Source organism: Mastomys coucha, chromosome X, assembly GCF_008632895.1.
Source record: "Mastomys coucha isolate ucsf_1 chromosome X, UCSF_Mcou_1, whole genome shotgun sequence".
In the NCBI taxonomy this organism is placed as follows: domain Eukaryota; kingdom Metazoa; phylum Chordata; class Mammalia; order Rodentia; family Muridae; genus Mastomys; species Mastomys coucha.
Window position 1 is genome coordinate 101,636,448 of NC_045030.1, and position 14,820 is coordinate 101,651,267.

Below are 14,820 nucleotides of genomic sequence, written 5' to 3' on the forward strand. Positions count from 1 at the left end.
TCCCAGCACTTGGGAGGCAGAGGCAGGCAGATTTCTGAGTTCGAGGCCAACCTGGTCTATAGAGTGAGAGTTCCAGGACAGCCAGGGCTATAGAGAAAAATCCTGTCTCAAAAACAAACAAACAAACAAAACAAACAAAGATTTACAGGAGTCACTTGCATTTCTGAATAGGACCCAGACTGCTTCCTCCTGCATCTGAAGGAACTAGAGTTCTTCCACTCATTGCTCAGGCTTACTCTAATCCCCTCTCCCCTCCTCATCTGGAACTTAGGGTTAAGGAAGACTTGTGCTAAAGTTCTGGGAGGAATACTTACATACTTACTACTTACTTAATTTGACCAAAGGAAATTAATAACACACTTGGAGGTTGTAAGACAAATTCTTTTGCAGAAGCTACATACAGAAAGACCTGAGAAAGATAGTGATGTGGTTTTCTGTCTGCTTGGCTCTATTTGAATTAAGCTTCTGCCTGCAGACTGCCAGGACTGCCAGGTCTGCCAGCCAGCTCTCTGCGAGCTATGGGCTCCTCCAACATGGCCCTGAACCAAGATGATTCCAGGTGCTGTGAACAGGCTTTTTAACTGTGGAGTTCAAAGAATACTGATCCAAGTTTGGGTTTCCACTGTGTAGGAGCACAGCAATTACACCCACCTGGAAAAGACCCTTCCAGAAGCCTAGGGCAGGAGAAGATAGAGCATTCCAAGGAACCAAGGGATCAAGGAAGAGATAGAGGAAATGAGGCAGCAGGATCAGTCTAAAATGGAAGCACAGGGTGGGAGGGGGGATATAGGACATCTCTGTGGGATAGCCAGCAGGTGGGCGGGAAAGTAGTCTCCATGGTAACAAGTCTCCACGGCAGCAAATCCCAGCAGGTGGGTGGGAAGGTAGTCTCCATGGTGACATGTAGTCTCCTCAGCAGCAAATCCCAGTGGGTGGGCGGGAAGACCTGTTTCTGTGGTAACGCAGTGCACTGACTTCCTCATTTCTCCATCAGATGAAAAAGATGATCTGACCCAGTGGCTTCTCAACTTTAGCAGGCATCAGCATCACCTGGAGAGCTTGTTAACAACACAGATTGCCGGGCAGCATCCCCTAGAGGTTTTAATTGCTTAGGTGTTGGAGGAAGGGAACCGAGGCCCTGGCCCTGCCCTGAGAGCGATGAGAAGGGGGCCCTGCCAAAGCTCTGGAAAGAAGTGGAGATAGGCAGATTTGCACAGGAAGGGCAAGGCGCGCTTAGGGACTACTGCCTATGGGCTCTTCGCTTCAGAGAGAGAACAAAGGGGAAAATGTAACTGTAGATCTACCACGTGCTTGGCTTATTCTCAGTTTATCCTTGTTACAACCCTTTGAGGTATTTTTATCCCCATTTTACAGAAGAGGAAACTACGGCCCAGAGATTTTAAATAACTTGCTGAAGGCCACATGTCTAAGATGGATTCATTCTGGATTTAACCAAGAGCTGTTTGGCTCCAGGGTCCTTGCTTTCTCCCCATTGTATCTTGGCTGATGTTAGGATCATATCCCCAGATACTATATGAGGGCAGAGAATGCTGGGTTCTGCCCATTTGTAAGCTCTGCAGTTTAACTCTTCTGCCTAGAGGAAACAGCCACTTTAAATCCCTTCCTTCCAAAGTAGATCATGGGTGGGAAGCAGGAGTTTTTCCCTGCCAATATTGGTGATGCTGGGCCTTGCAAAAAGAAGCAAAGATCTATGTTAACATTCATGAGTTAGGAAGCACTACATGGCTGCATGCTTATCCTCCATGTGACGCCTCCCTAAATTCGTTTGTGCCATCATAACCCAAATCCTGCATCCCCTCCGCCTTCATTATTTTCATGCTTTTTGTTGAATCTAGGTTTCCTGAGCACTGGGGATCAGGCTGCCAAGGGCAACTATGGGCTCCTTGATCAAATCCAGGCCCTTCGCTGGGTGAGTGAGAATATTGCCTTCTTTGGAGGAGATCCCCGTAGAATTACTGTCTTTGGCTCTGGCATCGGTGCATCCTGTGTCAGTCTCCTCACACTGTCTCATCATTCTGAGGGTAAGTAGCTCTTGAGCATCAACATAGAATAGCTTTCTTCCCCTTTCTTCTTTTCTTTTTTTTTATTTTTTTATTTTTTATTTTATTTATTTATTTATTTATTTATTTTTTGAGACAGGGTTTCTCCACGTAGCCCTGGCTGTCCTGGAACTCCCTCTATAGACCAGGTTGGCCTTGAACTCAGAAATCTGCCTGCCTCTGCCTCTGCCTCTGTCTCTGTTTCCCCAGTGCTGGGATCAAAGGCGTGTGCCACTGCTACCCTCCAACAAAGAACAGTTTAATGCTGGTACACGTTGAGCTTCAGGTATCCCAGGCTCCAGAATACCTGGCTCCATATCCCAGTTGTGCCCAGGGAAATCAGCCCTCCTATCAGTTCCATGTCCCTTGTGGGGGAGGTGAAAAGGAAATGTCTCTGTACAGGAAGAAGTCCTTCTCCTCATGTGAAAGAACCCCCATTCACACCCTGAGAACGATGTCCCTCGTTTCATGTGGGAGTCTTATTTGGGAGAGTGCGAATAGAATGCCTCTCTCTGATGGGACAATAGTTCCTTGTAGGGGAGGAAATCTCTCAGTATGGGAAGGACATGTTACTTCAGAGTCAAAATCTTAGGTGGAAATTGGTTTCTAGGTGTAAGAAACACTCATTGTCCACCTTTCTGGGGGGTGAGGGACATGTCTGTACAAGAGGAGAATTGGTCCAAAGTGAGAAGTGAGTCCAAAGTAAGACTCTCTAGATTGAGAGACGGGCTGTTCTGAGGGAGGCAGACTGGTGTTGGACCACAGACTCCCTCCAGGGATATCCGCCTTGCTGAAAGGACACTCATTTTTACCTTGCTTTTGCTGTGGGTCTCTCTGCTAGTGAGTTTCTGAAGGGCTTGCATAGGCCCCATTTTGCTAGGCAAGGGAATATTTTCTCTTTCTATCTAGACTATAGAGAACATTGTATCTCTGAGAGGCAGCTGAGCTTCTCATGGAGAAAAGAATGTCCTTGAAATAAGTGCCCTTCTCTAAAGTGAGGAAGAATGTGAGCAAGAATGCATTTTTATCGTTGAAATTGGCCATGCGAGGGAGTGCTCTCACAAGAAGCCTTGCCATCTTTTGAAGAAGGCTTATGTCTAAAAGCAAGGAATCGTTTTCACTGCTTAGAAGCTTCTGTCCCTGAGCCACTCATGAAACTACACTGACAGAAGACTAAAGGGTAGCTCACTTCTGTAGCAAGAGGAAATGGCAAGGCAGGCATGGTGGCACACACCTGCAGTCCCAGTGCTGAGAAGGCTAAAGCAGGAGGTCTGCCACAAGGATGAGGCCAGCGAGGGCTACCAGCAAGACTCTGTCTCAAGGAATGAGTGAGTGAATGAATGGATGCATGCATGCATGCATATATGAATGAAGGGACAGAGGCCTGAGATTCATCTCTAGCACCACTGGAAAGAGTATTTGTTTCTAGGTGACAGTAGAAGGAACAAGAATCCTCTTTTTTTTTTTCTTCTAGAGGAGGGTGAAGTGACAGGCTATAAGGATGCCTGTGTCTGTAAAGAGACCTGGCACCTCTTCTGACTGGGACTCTTGATAAGGCCTTCCTGGAATGGCACTATGCTGAGCATCATAAGGGGGTCTATAACTCTGGAGACCTGGCTTCTTGAAAGATGTGTTCTCTCTGGGTAGAGGTGTGGCTCAGTGACAAAGCCCTCACCTACCTACCCTGCAGGATGCTCTGGGTTCCTTCCCGAGCACTAATACATGTATCTAAATGTATCTCGGGAGATAATCTGGGAAATGGCTCTCTCTTAAACAGTAATCTGTACTTCTCTTCCCCCCCCTTGCTCATGCAAAATATCTTCCCATTGGCCCTGTGCACCTGAGAGCCAAATACTCCCTTGGGGCCAGGGAGAGATCTTTCTTTAGAGAGGTGAAAGAATCTCCTTTTGATATTAAAGAATGAGGTCCCTCCAGCTCTGGGAATCTGAATGTGATATGTTCATATCTTTGGCAAAAAGGGCAGAGTCCTTACTGCCAGGGCACATGCCAGGAGACTCTCAGACCCCAGGGCCTTTGCTCCTGGGATTCATCCCTAAACTCCCAGAATGTGAGGCTCTCTCCTCCCTGCATTTCTCATCTCTCATGAAAAAGACCCCTTTGTGGTGTAAGCGCCAGCTCCCTGGTGGTGCGTTGGCACAGAACTGGGCCCAGCTGGGCAGGAAGCAAGAGGGAGAGACAAGGAGTGATAAAGAGAGGAGGAAGCATAAGGAAGCCCATGTCTGGGACCCAAGGGGTTAATTCTCCCTGGCATTCCCCTTAACCCCCAAGTTACCAACCTCTGTACCAGGAATGGGAAGTGATGTGTGTGTGTGTGGGGGGGTGACTTGACAAGGAAATAATCAAAGAAGGGGCTTAGCAACCTCCCTCCCCTCCCCACATCCTGCCGTGATATCTCCTGATAAAAGACTAGTTCTTCCTTCATGGCCAGTTCACAGTACAGGGCAGCCTCAGTAACAAAAGATAAAATGTTTTATGGCCATATGTGACATGACATTTCTGACCCCCTACCACCTATATTCTGTAGGGCTTTTCCAGAGGGCCATCATCCAAAGTGGTTCTGCTCTATCTAGCTGGGCTGTGAACTACCAACCAGTGAAGTACACCAGCTTGCTGGCAGATAAAGTGGGCTGTAACGTCCTGGACACTGTGGATATGGTGGATTGCCTTCGACAAAAGAGTGCCAAGGAGCTGGTAGAACAGGACATTCAGCCAGCCCGCTACCATGTGGCTTTTGGCCCTGTGATTGATGGTGATGTCATTCCGGATGACCCTGAGATCCTTATGGAACAGGGAGAGTTCCTCAACTACGATATCATGCTAGGCGTCAACCAGGGTGAGGGTCTCAAGTTTGTGGAAGGGGTGGTAGACCCCGAGGATGGTGTCTCTGGCACTGACTTTGACTACTCTGTCTCCAATTTTGTGGACAATCTGTATGGCTATCCCGAGGGTAAGGATACCCTGCGGGAGACTATCAAGTTCATGTATACAGACTGGGCAGACCGAGACAACCCTGAGACCCGTCGTAAAACACTGGTGGCACTCTTCACTGACCACCAGTGGGTGGAGCCTTCAGTGGTGACAGCTGATCTGCACGCCCGCTATGGTTCACCTACCTACTTCTACGCCTTCTACCATCACTGCCAGAGCCTCATGAAGCCCGCATGGTCAGATGCAGCACACGGGGATGAAGTGCCCTATGTTTTTGGTGTCCCTATGGTAGGTCCCACTGACCTTTTCCCCTGCAACTTCTCCAAGAATGATGTTATGCTCAGTGCTGTTGTCATGACCTATTGGACCAACTTTGCCAAGACCGGGTAAGGAGAAAATGGGTGTCTTCTTCTCTGGGACCCCAGCATGCCCTTCCCTTTGCTCTTCTATCTAACCTCTTCCATTAGCTTCCTCTCTCTGCATTTTCCTAAAGCTTGCTTGGTAACCCTTGACGTCTTCTTGTCCTGGTTCTGTGCTTTCCCCGCCCCAGAGCTCTTGCTTAGCATACCCCAGGCTCTGGTAACCAGAGCCACCAAACTAATTCTGTTAGACTTCAGAACTCTGTTAGCATCAGAACTGAACAGGGAGGTGTTACTGGCAGAATTGTGGGACTCAGGGTTAATTAGCTGGTCAAAGGTAGTATGTGGGGGTGGGAAGGAATGTGCTTTTCGAAAGTCTTCCAAGGGCTTTTGATAAAACTGGGCAACTCAGAGGACTGATAGATCCTCATGGCATGTAAGGAGACAGAACATCTGCGTAGCCTGATGGCGGCGGATGAGCCCAGGGAAGAATGACATGTTTTCATGCTGTCTGCCACGGGAACTAGGAGTTCAGTGCTGGGGAAGAAAGAGGTGGGGGAGGTGACAAGACCCTGAAAAACATGGATGTCATGGGAGATTTTAGACTGCTGGGAGTGAGAAGGAGGCTGGGCCTTTTCTTTCTCTAGGTAGCATGGTGACCCCAGATTTCAATGTGGTATTTCAGGGATCCCAACAAGCCGGTACCCCAGGATACCAAGTTCATTCACACCAAGGCCAACCGCTTTGAGGAAGTGGCCTGGTCCAAATACAATCCCCGGGACCAGCTCTACCTTCACATCGGGCTGAAACCAAGGGTTCGTGATCATTACCGAGCCACAAAGGTAGCCTTTTGGAAACACCTGGTGCCCCACCTGTACAACCTGCATGACATGTTCCACTATACATCCACGACCACCAAAGTGCCGCCCCCGGACACCACCCACAGCTCCCACATCACCCGTAGGCCCAACGGCAAGACCTGGAGCACCAAGCGACCAGCCATCTCGCCTGCCTACAGCAATGAGAATGCTCCTGGGTCCTGGAATGGGGACCAGGATGCAGGGCCACTCCTGGTAGAGAACCCTCGAGACTACTCCACTGAATTAAGTGTCACTATCGCTGTGGGGGCCTCCCTCCTGTTTCTCAATGTGTTGGCCTTTGCTGCCCTCTATTACCGTAAGGACAAACGGCGCCAGGAACCCCTGAGGCAGCCTAGTCCCCAAAGGGGAACTGGTGCCCCTGAATTGGGAACTGCTCCAGAGGAGGAGCTGGCAGCATTACAGTTGGGTCCCACTCATCATGAGTGTGAGGCCGGCCCCCCACATGACACACTGCGCCTCACAGCATTGCCCGACTATACCCTGACCCTGCGGCGCTCCCCTGATGACATCCCACTCATGACTCCCAACACCATCACTATGATTCCTAATTCCCTGGTTGGGTTGCAGACCTTGCATCCCTATAACACCTTTGCCGCAGGGTTCAACAGTACCGGGCTGCCCCACTCACACTCCACTACCCGTGTATAGCTCTATCCCAGAGCACAACCCATCTCCCAGCTCCCTCCCTCCCAGACCCACAAACACACATGCACACACATACACATATATGTACACGCACGCACCCACACCCTACAGCAAACCCATCTGCACAAACACAGACAGATGTGGACATGCACCCGCATGTACAAAAACACAAATCCAGACGTGAACCTGAATAGGCCCTTCAAATGGGGACACATACGAGTCCTTGGTACCAAGGGCCCATGGAATAGCAGCTGGAACCAGCTCCTTGAGCCCGACCACAGACACTCCTGGGGCCCTGGAAGCCACAGCTGGACACCCCCTTGGTGCTCGCCTTCTCGGAACTGCACCTCTACCAACTGCAGACTCGGGAGCTTTAAAGAGCAGGATAGCTCTTCCTCCCCCAGACTTGGTCTTTTCTCTGGGTCTTGTTTTTGTTGATTTTTTTTTTTAAATTGGAACCAATGCTTTTCCAGCCCATTGAGTGCTAAGCAGCTCTGGAAGGGAGGGCTCCAAGATCAGGACTCTCTGGTTCTGGGACTCCCAATGTTCATACAATCAGACCAAGGAGAAGGACCCTCCAAGAGAGTGACAGATGGGCACAAGACTATGGGGTGAGAGGAGGAAGAGGCTAGCAATGGATGGGGCTGGAGAGCCATCAAGGACAGAGCACCAACTGGCTCTGGGCCTCCCATAGAGGACTGCAGAGCCTACAGGGTGACCTGCTTCTGCAAAGGCCAGCAGCAGCCGCCTGAATGGAGGAGCCTAGGTTTGGGAAACTAAGTACTGTGGAGGCCCTGACCTTATCGGGCCCCTGGGTATATAATCTGGGTTCTGCCTCTACCCTTGGGGACATGATATCAGAAATTTGCCCCATTTTCTTTACAGTCTCTTTGTGTCTGTCATTTCTCTTTCAAAACTGCGGTGTTTTTTTTTTTTCAGTTGTTGTTGGCTTTTTTTTCCTTTTTTTCTTTTTTCTTTTTTTAAGAAAAGTTCTTAAAACACTAACGGAAACCCATGGAGTTTGTCCTTTGTAAAAATTTTAAACAGTGTCTTGATATAAAAATAAAAAATCCAGTTAGCACTCCCAACCTGCCTCCATTGCACAGGCCTGGAGCCAGGGGCCTGCTCAGGCTGGAAGCTCAATGCTCCAGCAGCCTGTGGCCTCCTGCCTTGTAGCACCTACAAGTCTGGGCTCTGCTCTACTTGTCCTGGGCCCCCCTGCACAAAGCTTCTCTCATCCTAATCATGTTGCTGTACCATCTCCTGCCTCCCAACGCTTTGAGTTCCTGCAGCAGAAACCTCTCATCGCCTCGGGCCTCCTAATGAAACAGCAAAAATAATACTTACTTCCTCTGCCACCAAGCCACCACCACTGCTGCCACCACCTCCTCCAGTGCCACCACTGTCGTGGTCATCATCTTGCCCTCATCTTGGACTGGTGGCTAGGAGGTGACCTGCTGAAATGCTTTCTCCTGTGGATATGCAGTACATGTGGCATCAGCTTGTGACCTGCTCTGCCTCCATTGACTTACAGGAGGGCCATTCTTCCCTCAAGGGATGTAGGTTTCCTTCTCTGTGAATTGGAATAGCATAACTCATTGGAGATCAATTTCTCTTGGGGCTGTCACTAGTGGCTCCCTAACAACTCTGGGGGATGGATTCAAGGTGGGGCCCCATAGGGTTAGCATTGTGGGGATTCCTATTGTCCTCCGTGACTTGAAGGGCTGCAGCTGAAATCTGCTCATCAAGTGTGACAGTTGGGCAGGGTTGCTGATACTTGGAAGCCAGGAATAGAATTCTTCAAAGTGACCCTGACAAAATGAAGGAGATGAGCCATCACAAGGCAGGATGATGTACGAAGGGGACCAGTGCAAGGTACTGTATACAAAGATCAAACCCAGAACTCATACATGAATGTGTTGCCTGAAACCAGAACAGGTAATGGCTGAGCCAACACAGGAACAATTACCAGAGGGACTGGGAGAGGGAGTGCATGTTGAGTGATTTCGTAATTGGAGAATAGCTTTGCGCCCTCTCCCCTCTCTTCTTTTCTTCCTTTATAATTTCTGAAGCAAAGATACTAGCATATAGTAACGAAAACGTCAGGGAGGATCTGGGAAGTAATCACAGAGTGACTGTTAAAAGAGAAGTCACCCCCATGGCATATAGTCCAACCCACTTACACCTGGATGGAGGAACAGGAAAGAGAGGACCAGGAGTTCAAGATTATCCTTGGCTACATAGTGAGCTTGAGGCAAGCCTGGGCTACCTGAGGATCTCTCTCTCTCTCTCTCTCTCTCTCTCTCTCTCTCTCTCTCTCTCTCTCTTTCTCTCTCTTTTTCTCTCTCTCTCTCTCTCTCACTCTGTGTGTGTGTGTGTGTGTGTGTGTGTGTGTGTGTGTGTACATATGTATCCAATGCCCTGGAGCTGGAGTTACAGGTGTTTGCAAGCTGCCAGACATGGGTGCTAGAAACCTAACTCAGGTTCTCTAGAAGAGCAGAAGATGCGAACACCCTAAGCCATCACTCCAGCCTCAAGACCCTATCATAAAAAAAAACAAAAATAAGTAACAAAAAAGAGACCTAAAATTCGACCCACTAGTTTATGACCCTGTTATTATCCTCATGGACTTGCTCAAGTCCCGCACTGGTTAGGCATCCCAATGCATCAGCAGCTCCAGCTTCGGTGAGCAAGCAGGAAGGGTCTGAGGACAAGCAACATCTCTAGGTCAAAGGCTCTGCTATTGGGTTGCATTGGTTGGTTGGTTTGATTTTGATTTATTTGTTGTCTTTTTTTTTTTCTTTTTTGAGACAGTGTCTTGCTAAGTAGCCCTGGCTGGCCTGAAACTTGCTATGTAAACCAAGCCAGCCTGGAACTCACAGATATCCACCTGCCTCTGTTTCTGGAGTGCTGGAATTAAAGGTGTGCACTATATCCAGCGAAATGTTTTCTTTTTTAAAAAAGAAATTTTGTTTTTTATTTTTTTAGATTTATTTATTTTATTTTATGTGTATGAGTGTTGCCAGCATATATGTATATGTGTACCATGAGTGTGTCTGATGCCCATGGAGGTCAGAAAAAGGAGCTGGAGTCCCCTGGAACTGGAGTCGTAGATAGTTGTAAGCTACCATATGGGTCCTGAAACCCAGACCCAGGTCCTCTGCAAGAGTAACAAGTGCTCTTAACTATTAAATCAGCTCTCCAGCCAAGGTTTATTTTTATGTATATGTCTGTATACATCAGATCCCCTGGAGCAGTAGTTACAGGCAGCTATCAACTATGTCTGGGTCATGTGTGCTGGGAACTGAACTCAAGTCCTCTGCAAGAGTAATACATGCTCTTAAACACTGAGCTATCTCTCCAGCGGCACCCCCCCCCCCCGGTTGCTTTTTATGTTTGTTTTGCTTTGTTTTGTTTTGTTTTGTTTTGTTTGAGACAGGGTCTCTCTATGTAGTCCTGGCTGTCCTGGAACTTGCTACGTAGACCAAGCTGGTCTTGAACATATAGAGATCTGCCTAAGTGCTGGGATTAAAGATGGGTATCATCATGCCCCATGCCCGGTCCTAGGTTGCTTTTCTTTTTAAATATAGAAAGAAAGAAGCTGATTAGGAACAACCAATGGTTGCCAAATATCTACTATGTAACAAGTGTGCTATGACCATCTTCAAAATGTGACTCCTGAATAAAGACCAAGCTGTGTTCTTTCATGGCCTGTGTGCTGCAATCCTTCTGAGGATTACAAAGTAGAAACAAGACTAGGAGAAAGCCAAGGAGTGACATGGGTGTGGTCAGATGCTCTGGCTACCCTGAAAACTCTCAACAGTAGCTGCCAAATGAAATGACTGTGCTGTGTCTTCACCCTCTGAGGGCCTGGATGACGCCACTGCGTAGGTCCATTTTGTCTGTATTTTTGTGTTTAACCTTTAGTTGCAACTTTTAAGATATTTCCAATGGGGCCTCTCATAATAAAGAGACTCTAAATTAGGAGACTGTCTAATGGGGGTGATTTAGATACACTATTTCTTCTGACACACTCAAGATGCCTTAGCAAAGCAGGGACCCATCAGTGAGAAGCTTCAGTTGGTCTTCACACCTTTTAAAGGCCTGGGTGGGCAAGACAGACAGGATTTCAAGATGATTGACAGTCATCCTAGATCCACGTGGTTTCGTGGTCTAGATGAGCCTCATTGCTGAGCAGGGCCCCTGAGCTCACGTCGCACAAATCATTTGTGTTTATAGGGTATAGGAATAGGGTGCTAGACACAGCTATCTTAGGATCTGTATTTGTCATGTATGTAAAGGGTCAGTTGTTTAAAATCCCCATGTAAGAATGGTAACCATAACTGTAGGGCTGCTGCCCCTGTGCTAGCTTCTAGAACTATTAGGGGTGAAGATGCTCATCCTGGCACATACTATCAGGAACCATGCTCAAAAAAGGAAAGCAGTCTACCCTTAAGGAACCTCTGGCTACTCAGAAGTGCTCTATGACATGGTTTGCTCAGTAGCAGCTCCCACAGCATATCTGCAGAATACCTGGTGGTGGTTTTTAAAACCCCACAGAAAAATGGAATGGATGTGTTCTTCAGCCTCAGACTACCTGTTTGGATGAGTCATCCTAGACCCACGTGGTTTCATGGTCTAGGTGAGAAAAAGGCGAATCTCAGAGTTACAGATTAATAAATGTAGAACCATTGGTGGGGGAGTGCAAATAAATACAAGGATCCTTAGGGGTCACTCATAAAATAGTCTTCGTCACTGTACAGAGTCAGGAAAAAATAATCATTCTTCCGTTCGCCTCACCCTGTTTGATGGAGAAACTGGGAATGTCCATGAAGAGGAGGCCATGGCCACAGTTGCCTGGAATTAGACAAAGCATTTTTGGGACAAGATAGAAAATTTCAGAATGAGTAATGGTAGATGTAGGGGGCTCAAATGCAAAAAGATTCTGCTTTAGTCACTCTACAGATGGAAGTCCAAAATGTAACAGCCAAGTGTAAGGTGTGAGAGGTATTGTTCTTAAGAGTATATCCCTCAAAATAAAAGAGAGACACACCTACATGTGCTGTCTTGCACTCATTGGCTCACACGTGGGATCCTCTGTTCAGTTAGAGGCTCTAGACTGCAGCAGAGATGACAACAAAGGATGCTTAGAGTAGGGCAGTGGGAACAGGGAGAGGACTGGAGTGTGCCTGGAGAAATGTGCCTAATGTGGGTAAATGAGTATGGGATGGCTACGGAGAAAAACTGTAGGTTTTGTGTATTTGTTTTGTTTTGTTTTAGACGAGATATTGCTATGTAGACTCAGCCAGCCTGGAATTTGCTATGTTGACCAGGCTGGCCTCGAACCCATAGGGATCCATATGCCTCTGCTTCCTGAGTGCTGGCTTGAAGCTGTTGGTTTGTTATGTATGACTGACTCCTAATGCTCCAAGACCTGATGGGTGGAGGTTGGAGGAAAACAGATTTGGATTTGGCATTAAAATGCTGCTCTTTCTTGCCTTTCTAAAAAGCATTTATTTACTTACTTGTTTATTGTTCTTGTGAGTTGCATTTTCTTTGCTTTTTTAGACAGGGTCTCACGGAGCCTGGGCTGGCCTCAAATTCACTGTGTAGCAGAATATGACTCCAACTTCTGACCCTCCTGCTTCCATCTCCTGAGTACTGGGACCACAGATGTGCACCTTCATGTCCAGATGCGACAGTGCTGGGAATGGACCCGAAAGCCTTATGTGTGCTAGGTGAGCTCCATTCCCACCGAGCTCCATCCGCAGCCCTGCTCTTCCCTTTTTCTTTATAAAGAAAAATTGTAATAAAAGTTTCAGCTTCTGATTGCAGCCTCTTAGAGTCTTTTGAAATTTATTACCAATAGTTTCAAAGGGGGAGACAAAAAAAAAAAAACCAAATGCCCTAAGATCCCAACATGAGCACTTTGATGTATCAGCAGCACCCTGCAATTATAGCTGACTTGCCCAAAGGGCAGCAGTTCTCTATCAGCAGAGATAGCCAGGCCATGACTGGACAAGCACTCCATGGGGCTGATGCAAGGGTGGGTGGTGAAATGCCTGATTAAAGGGCTGACCAGATAACCTCTGGGCTCGCTAAGATCTTGTGATACTTGATCTGGAAAATCTCATGATAAAGTATTCAGGAAAGTATTTCTGGAGCAGAGGAGCAGGATAGGCCAGGGACAGGGAGATTGGGGGCAGAGATAACAACTGACTAAGAGGTGCCTGCTCTGAGGACTACAGCTAGCTTTTATCTCCGTTCTCTTTATTTGAAATTCGAAATCATGCTTTCAGAGATATGGCCTCCATAGTCTAGGCAACCTACTGATCTCGCCCCTGCTTAAGTACTTCCAGTCTCATTCTCTCCAGGCCATTTGCAGACCGGATCTTCTCAAACTATTCTGAAGTCCCTTAGTGGACTCCAAGTCTGTTTTCCCTATTACCCACCTTCTTTTCTTAACAACAAAACAAGGTGAATCCTTCTGCAAACTGACCCCTGAACCAGCACACTCACGAGGTCCTTCCCATCTGTAGGATAAACAGCTGGAACACAGTGCTTCCCCAGTCCTCTCACACGTCTGCATTCTCTTCTCTGTACTTTGCTCTAAGTTGCTAATGCCTTTGTAATGTCCAGGTCCTAGCTCAGAAGGATCCTCCACACTGGCCTACTATGCACAACAGAAAACAGAGCTCCCTCCTCACCCTCAGCCCTTGTAGAGATGAACTGATTAGCATTTGGGGAGCTAATGCCCAAAACTGATGAGCACACAGTCACCTCCAGCACTTGAAAACACGCACGAAGATGGATGGGAAGTCATGTCTCTCCTACGGAACAGTTCATCAATCTGCATTTGATGAACTGGGTTCTGAAGATTTGCATTTCATTTCATGGCAGCCTTTTGGAAGCTTTCTGACAGCATGGCATCGTGTGTATGTGTGTGTGTGTGTGTGTGTGTGTGTGTGTGTGTGTTGCTGGGGACTGAACCTCAAATGTTTGGCAAGGGCCCTACCTCTGAGATACATCCCTTATCATTTAAAATTTGAATAGCATGCCATCAATACCTAATCCAAGTCATTAGTTACATGACTGGGTGGAGGTGGAGAGAGGAGTTGAGTACTGCTCTTACAGAAAGCCCAAGTTCAGTTCTCAGCACCCACGTCAGCTGCTCACAACTACATACACAGACTCTCACACATAAATAAAAATAAAACTTTAAAAGGGGGTGGGGACAGAAGAGGTGGCTCAGCAATTAAGAGCACTGGCTTCTCCTAGAAGACCTAGGTCCAGTACCCAGGACCCATGTGACAGTTCATACTCATCTGTAACTCTAGTTCCAGGGGGCCCTGATGCCATAACAGAAGTGCACAGACCTACAAGCAAGCAACCAGTCATGCACATAAATAAAAATAAATAAATGTTAATTGAAAAATAAACAAAATGGGCTGGAGAGATTAAACATTTTCATTCATTTTACTTGTTGATAGTTTTGATTATTATACATAATTCTGAGCACTGACTACTCTTCAGAAGTCCTAAATTCAAATCCCAGCAGCCACATGGTGGCTCACAACCATCCGTAATGAGATGTAATGCCCTGCGGGAAGTAGTGGCGCACACCTTTAATCCCAGCACTTGAGAGACAGAGGCAGGCAGATTTCTGAGTTTGAGGCCAGCCTGGTCTACAGAGTGAGTTCCAGGACAGTCAGGGCTACACAGAGAAACCCTGACTCGAAAAACAAACAAACAAACAAAAAACAAAATAAAAACAAACAAACAAACAAACAAAAAAGAGATCTGACACCCTCTCCTGGAGTGTCTGAAGACAGCTACTGTGTACTTTCATATAATAAATAAATAAATCTTTTTTAAAAATCATTTTAAAAAAACTTTTAAGAGAAAAGAAAAGAAAAAAGAAAAGAA

General features: G+C 47.2%; 1 protein-coding gene across 3 annotated transcripts in view; it reads left to right on the top strand.

Annotated features, from left to right (window-relative positions):
- Nlgn3 (neuroligin 3) overlaps positions 1–12,728 on the top strand; it is a 28,181-nt gene extending 15,453 nt beyond the window's left edge. For 2 of the 3 annotated variants that reach the window (XM_031365767.1, XM_031365777.1), the window contains 3 exons: positions 1,857–2,042; positions 4,606–5,395; positions 6,054–7,982. In XM_031365767.1, the coding sequence (XP_031221627.1) occupies positions 1,857–2,042; positions 4,606–5,395; positions 6,054–6,897 (1,820 nt within the window). In that variant the 3' untranslated portion in view covers positions 6,898–7,982. Of the gene's footprint in view, positions 1–1,856; positions 2,043–4,605; positions 5,396–6,053; positions 8,770–12,462 lie in introns of those variants that run through there. The other variant, XM_031365758.1, reaches the window with a different exon arrangement.
- Positions 12,729–14,820: the final 2,092 nt, after the last annotated feature.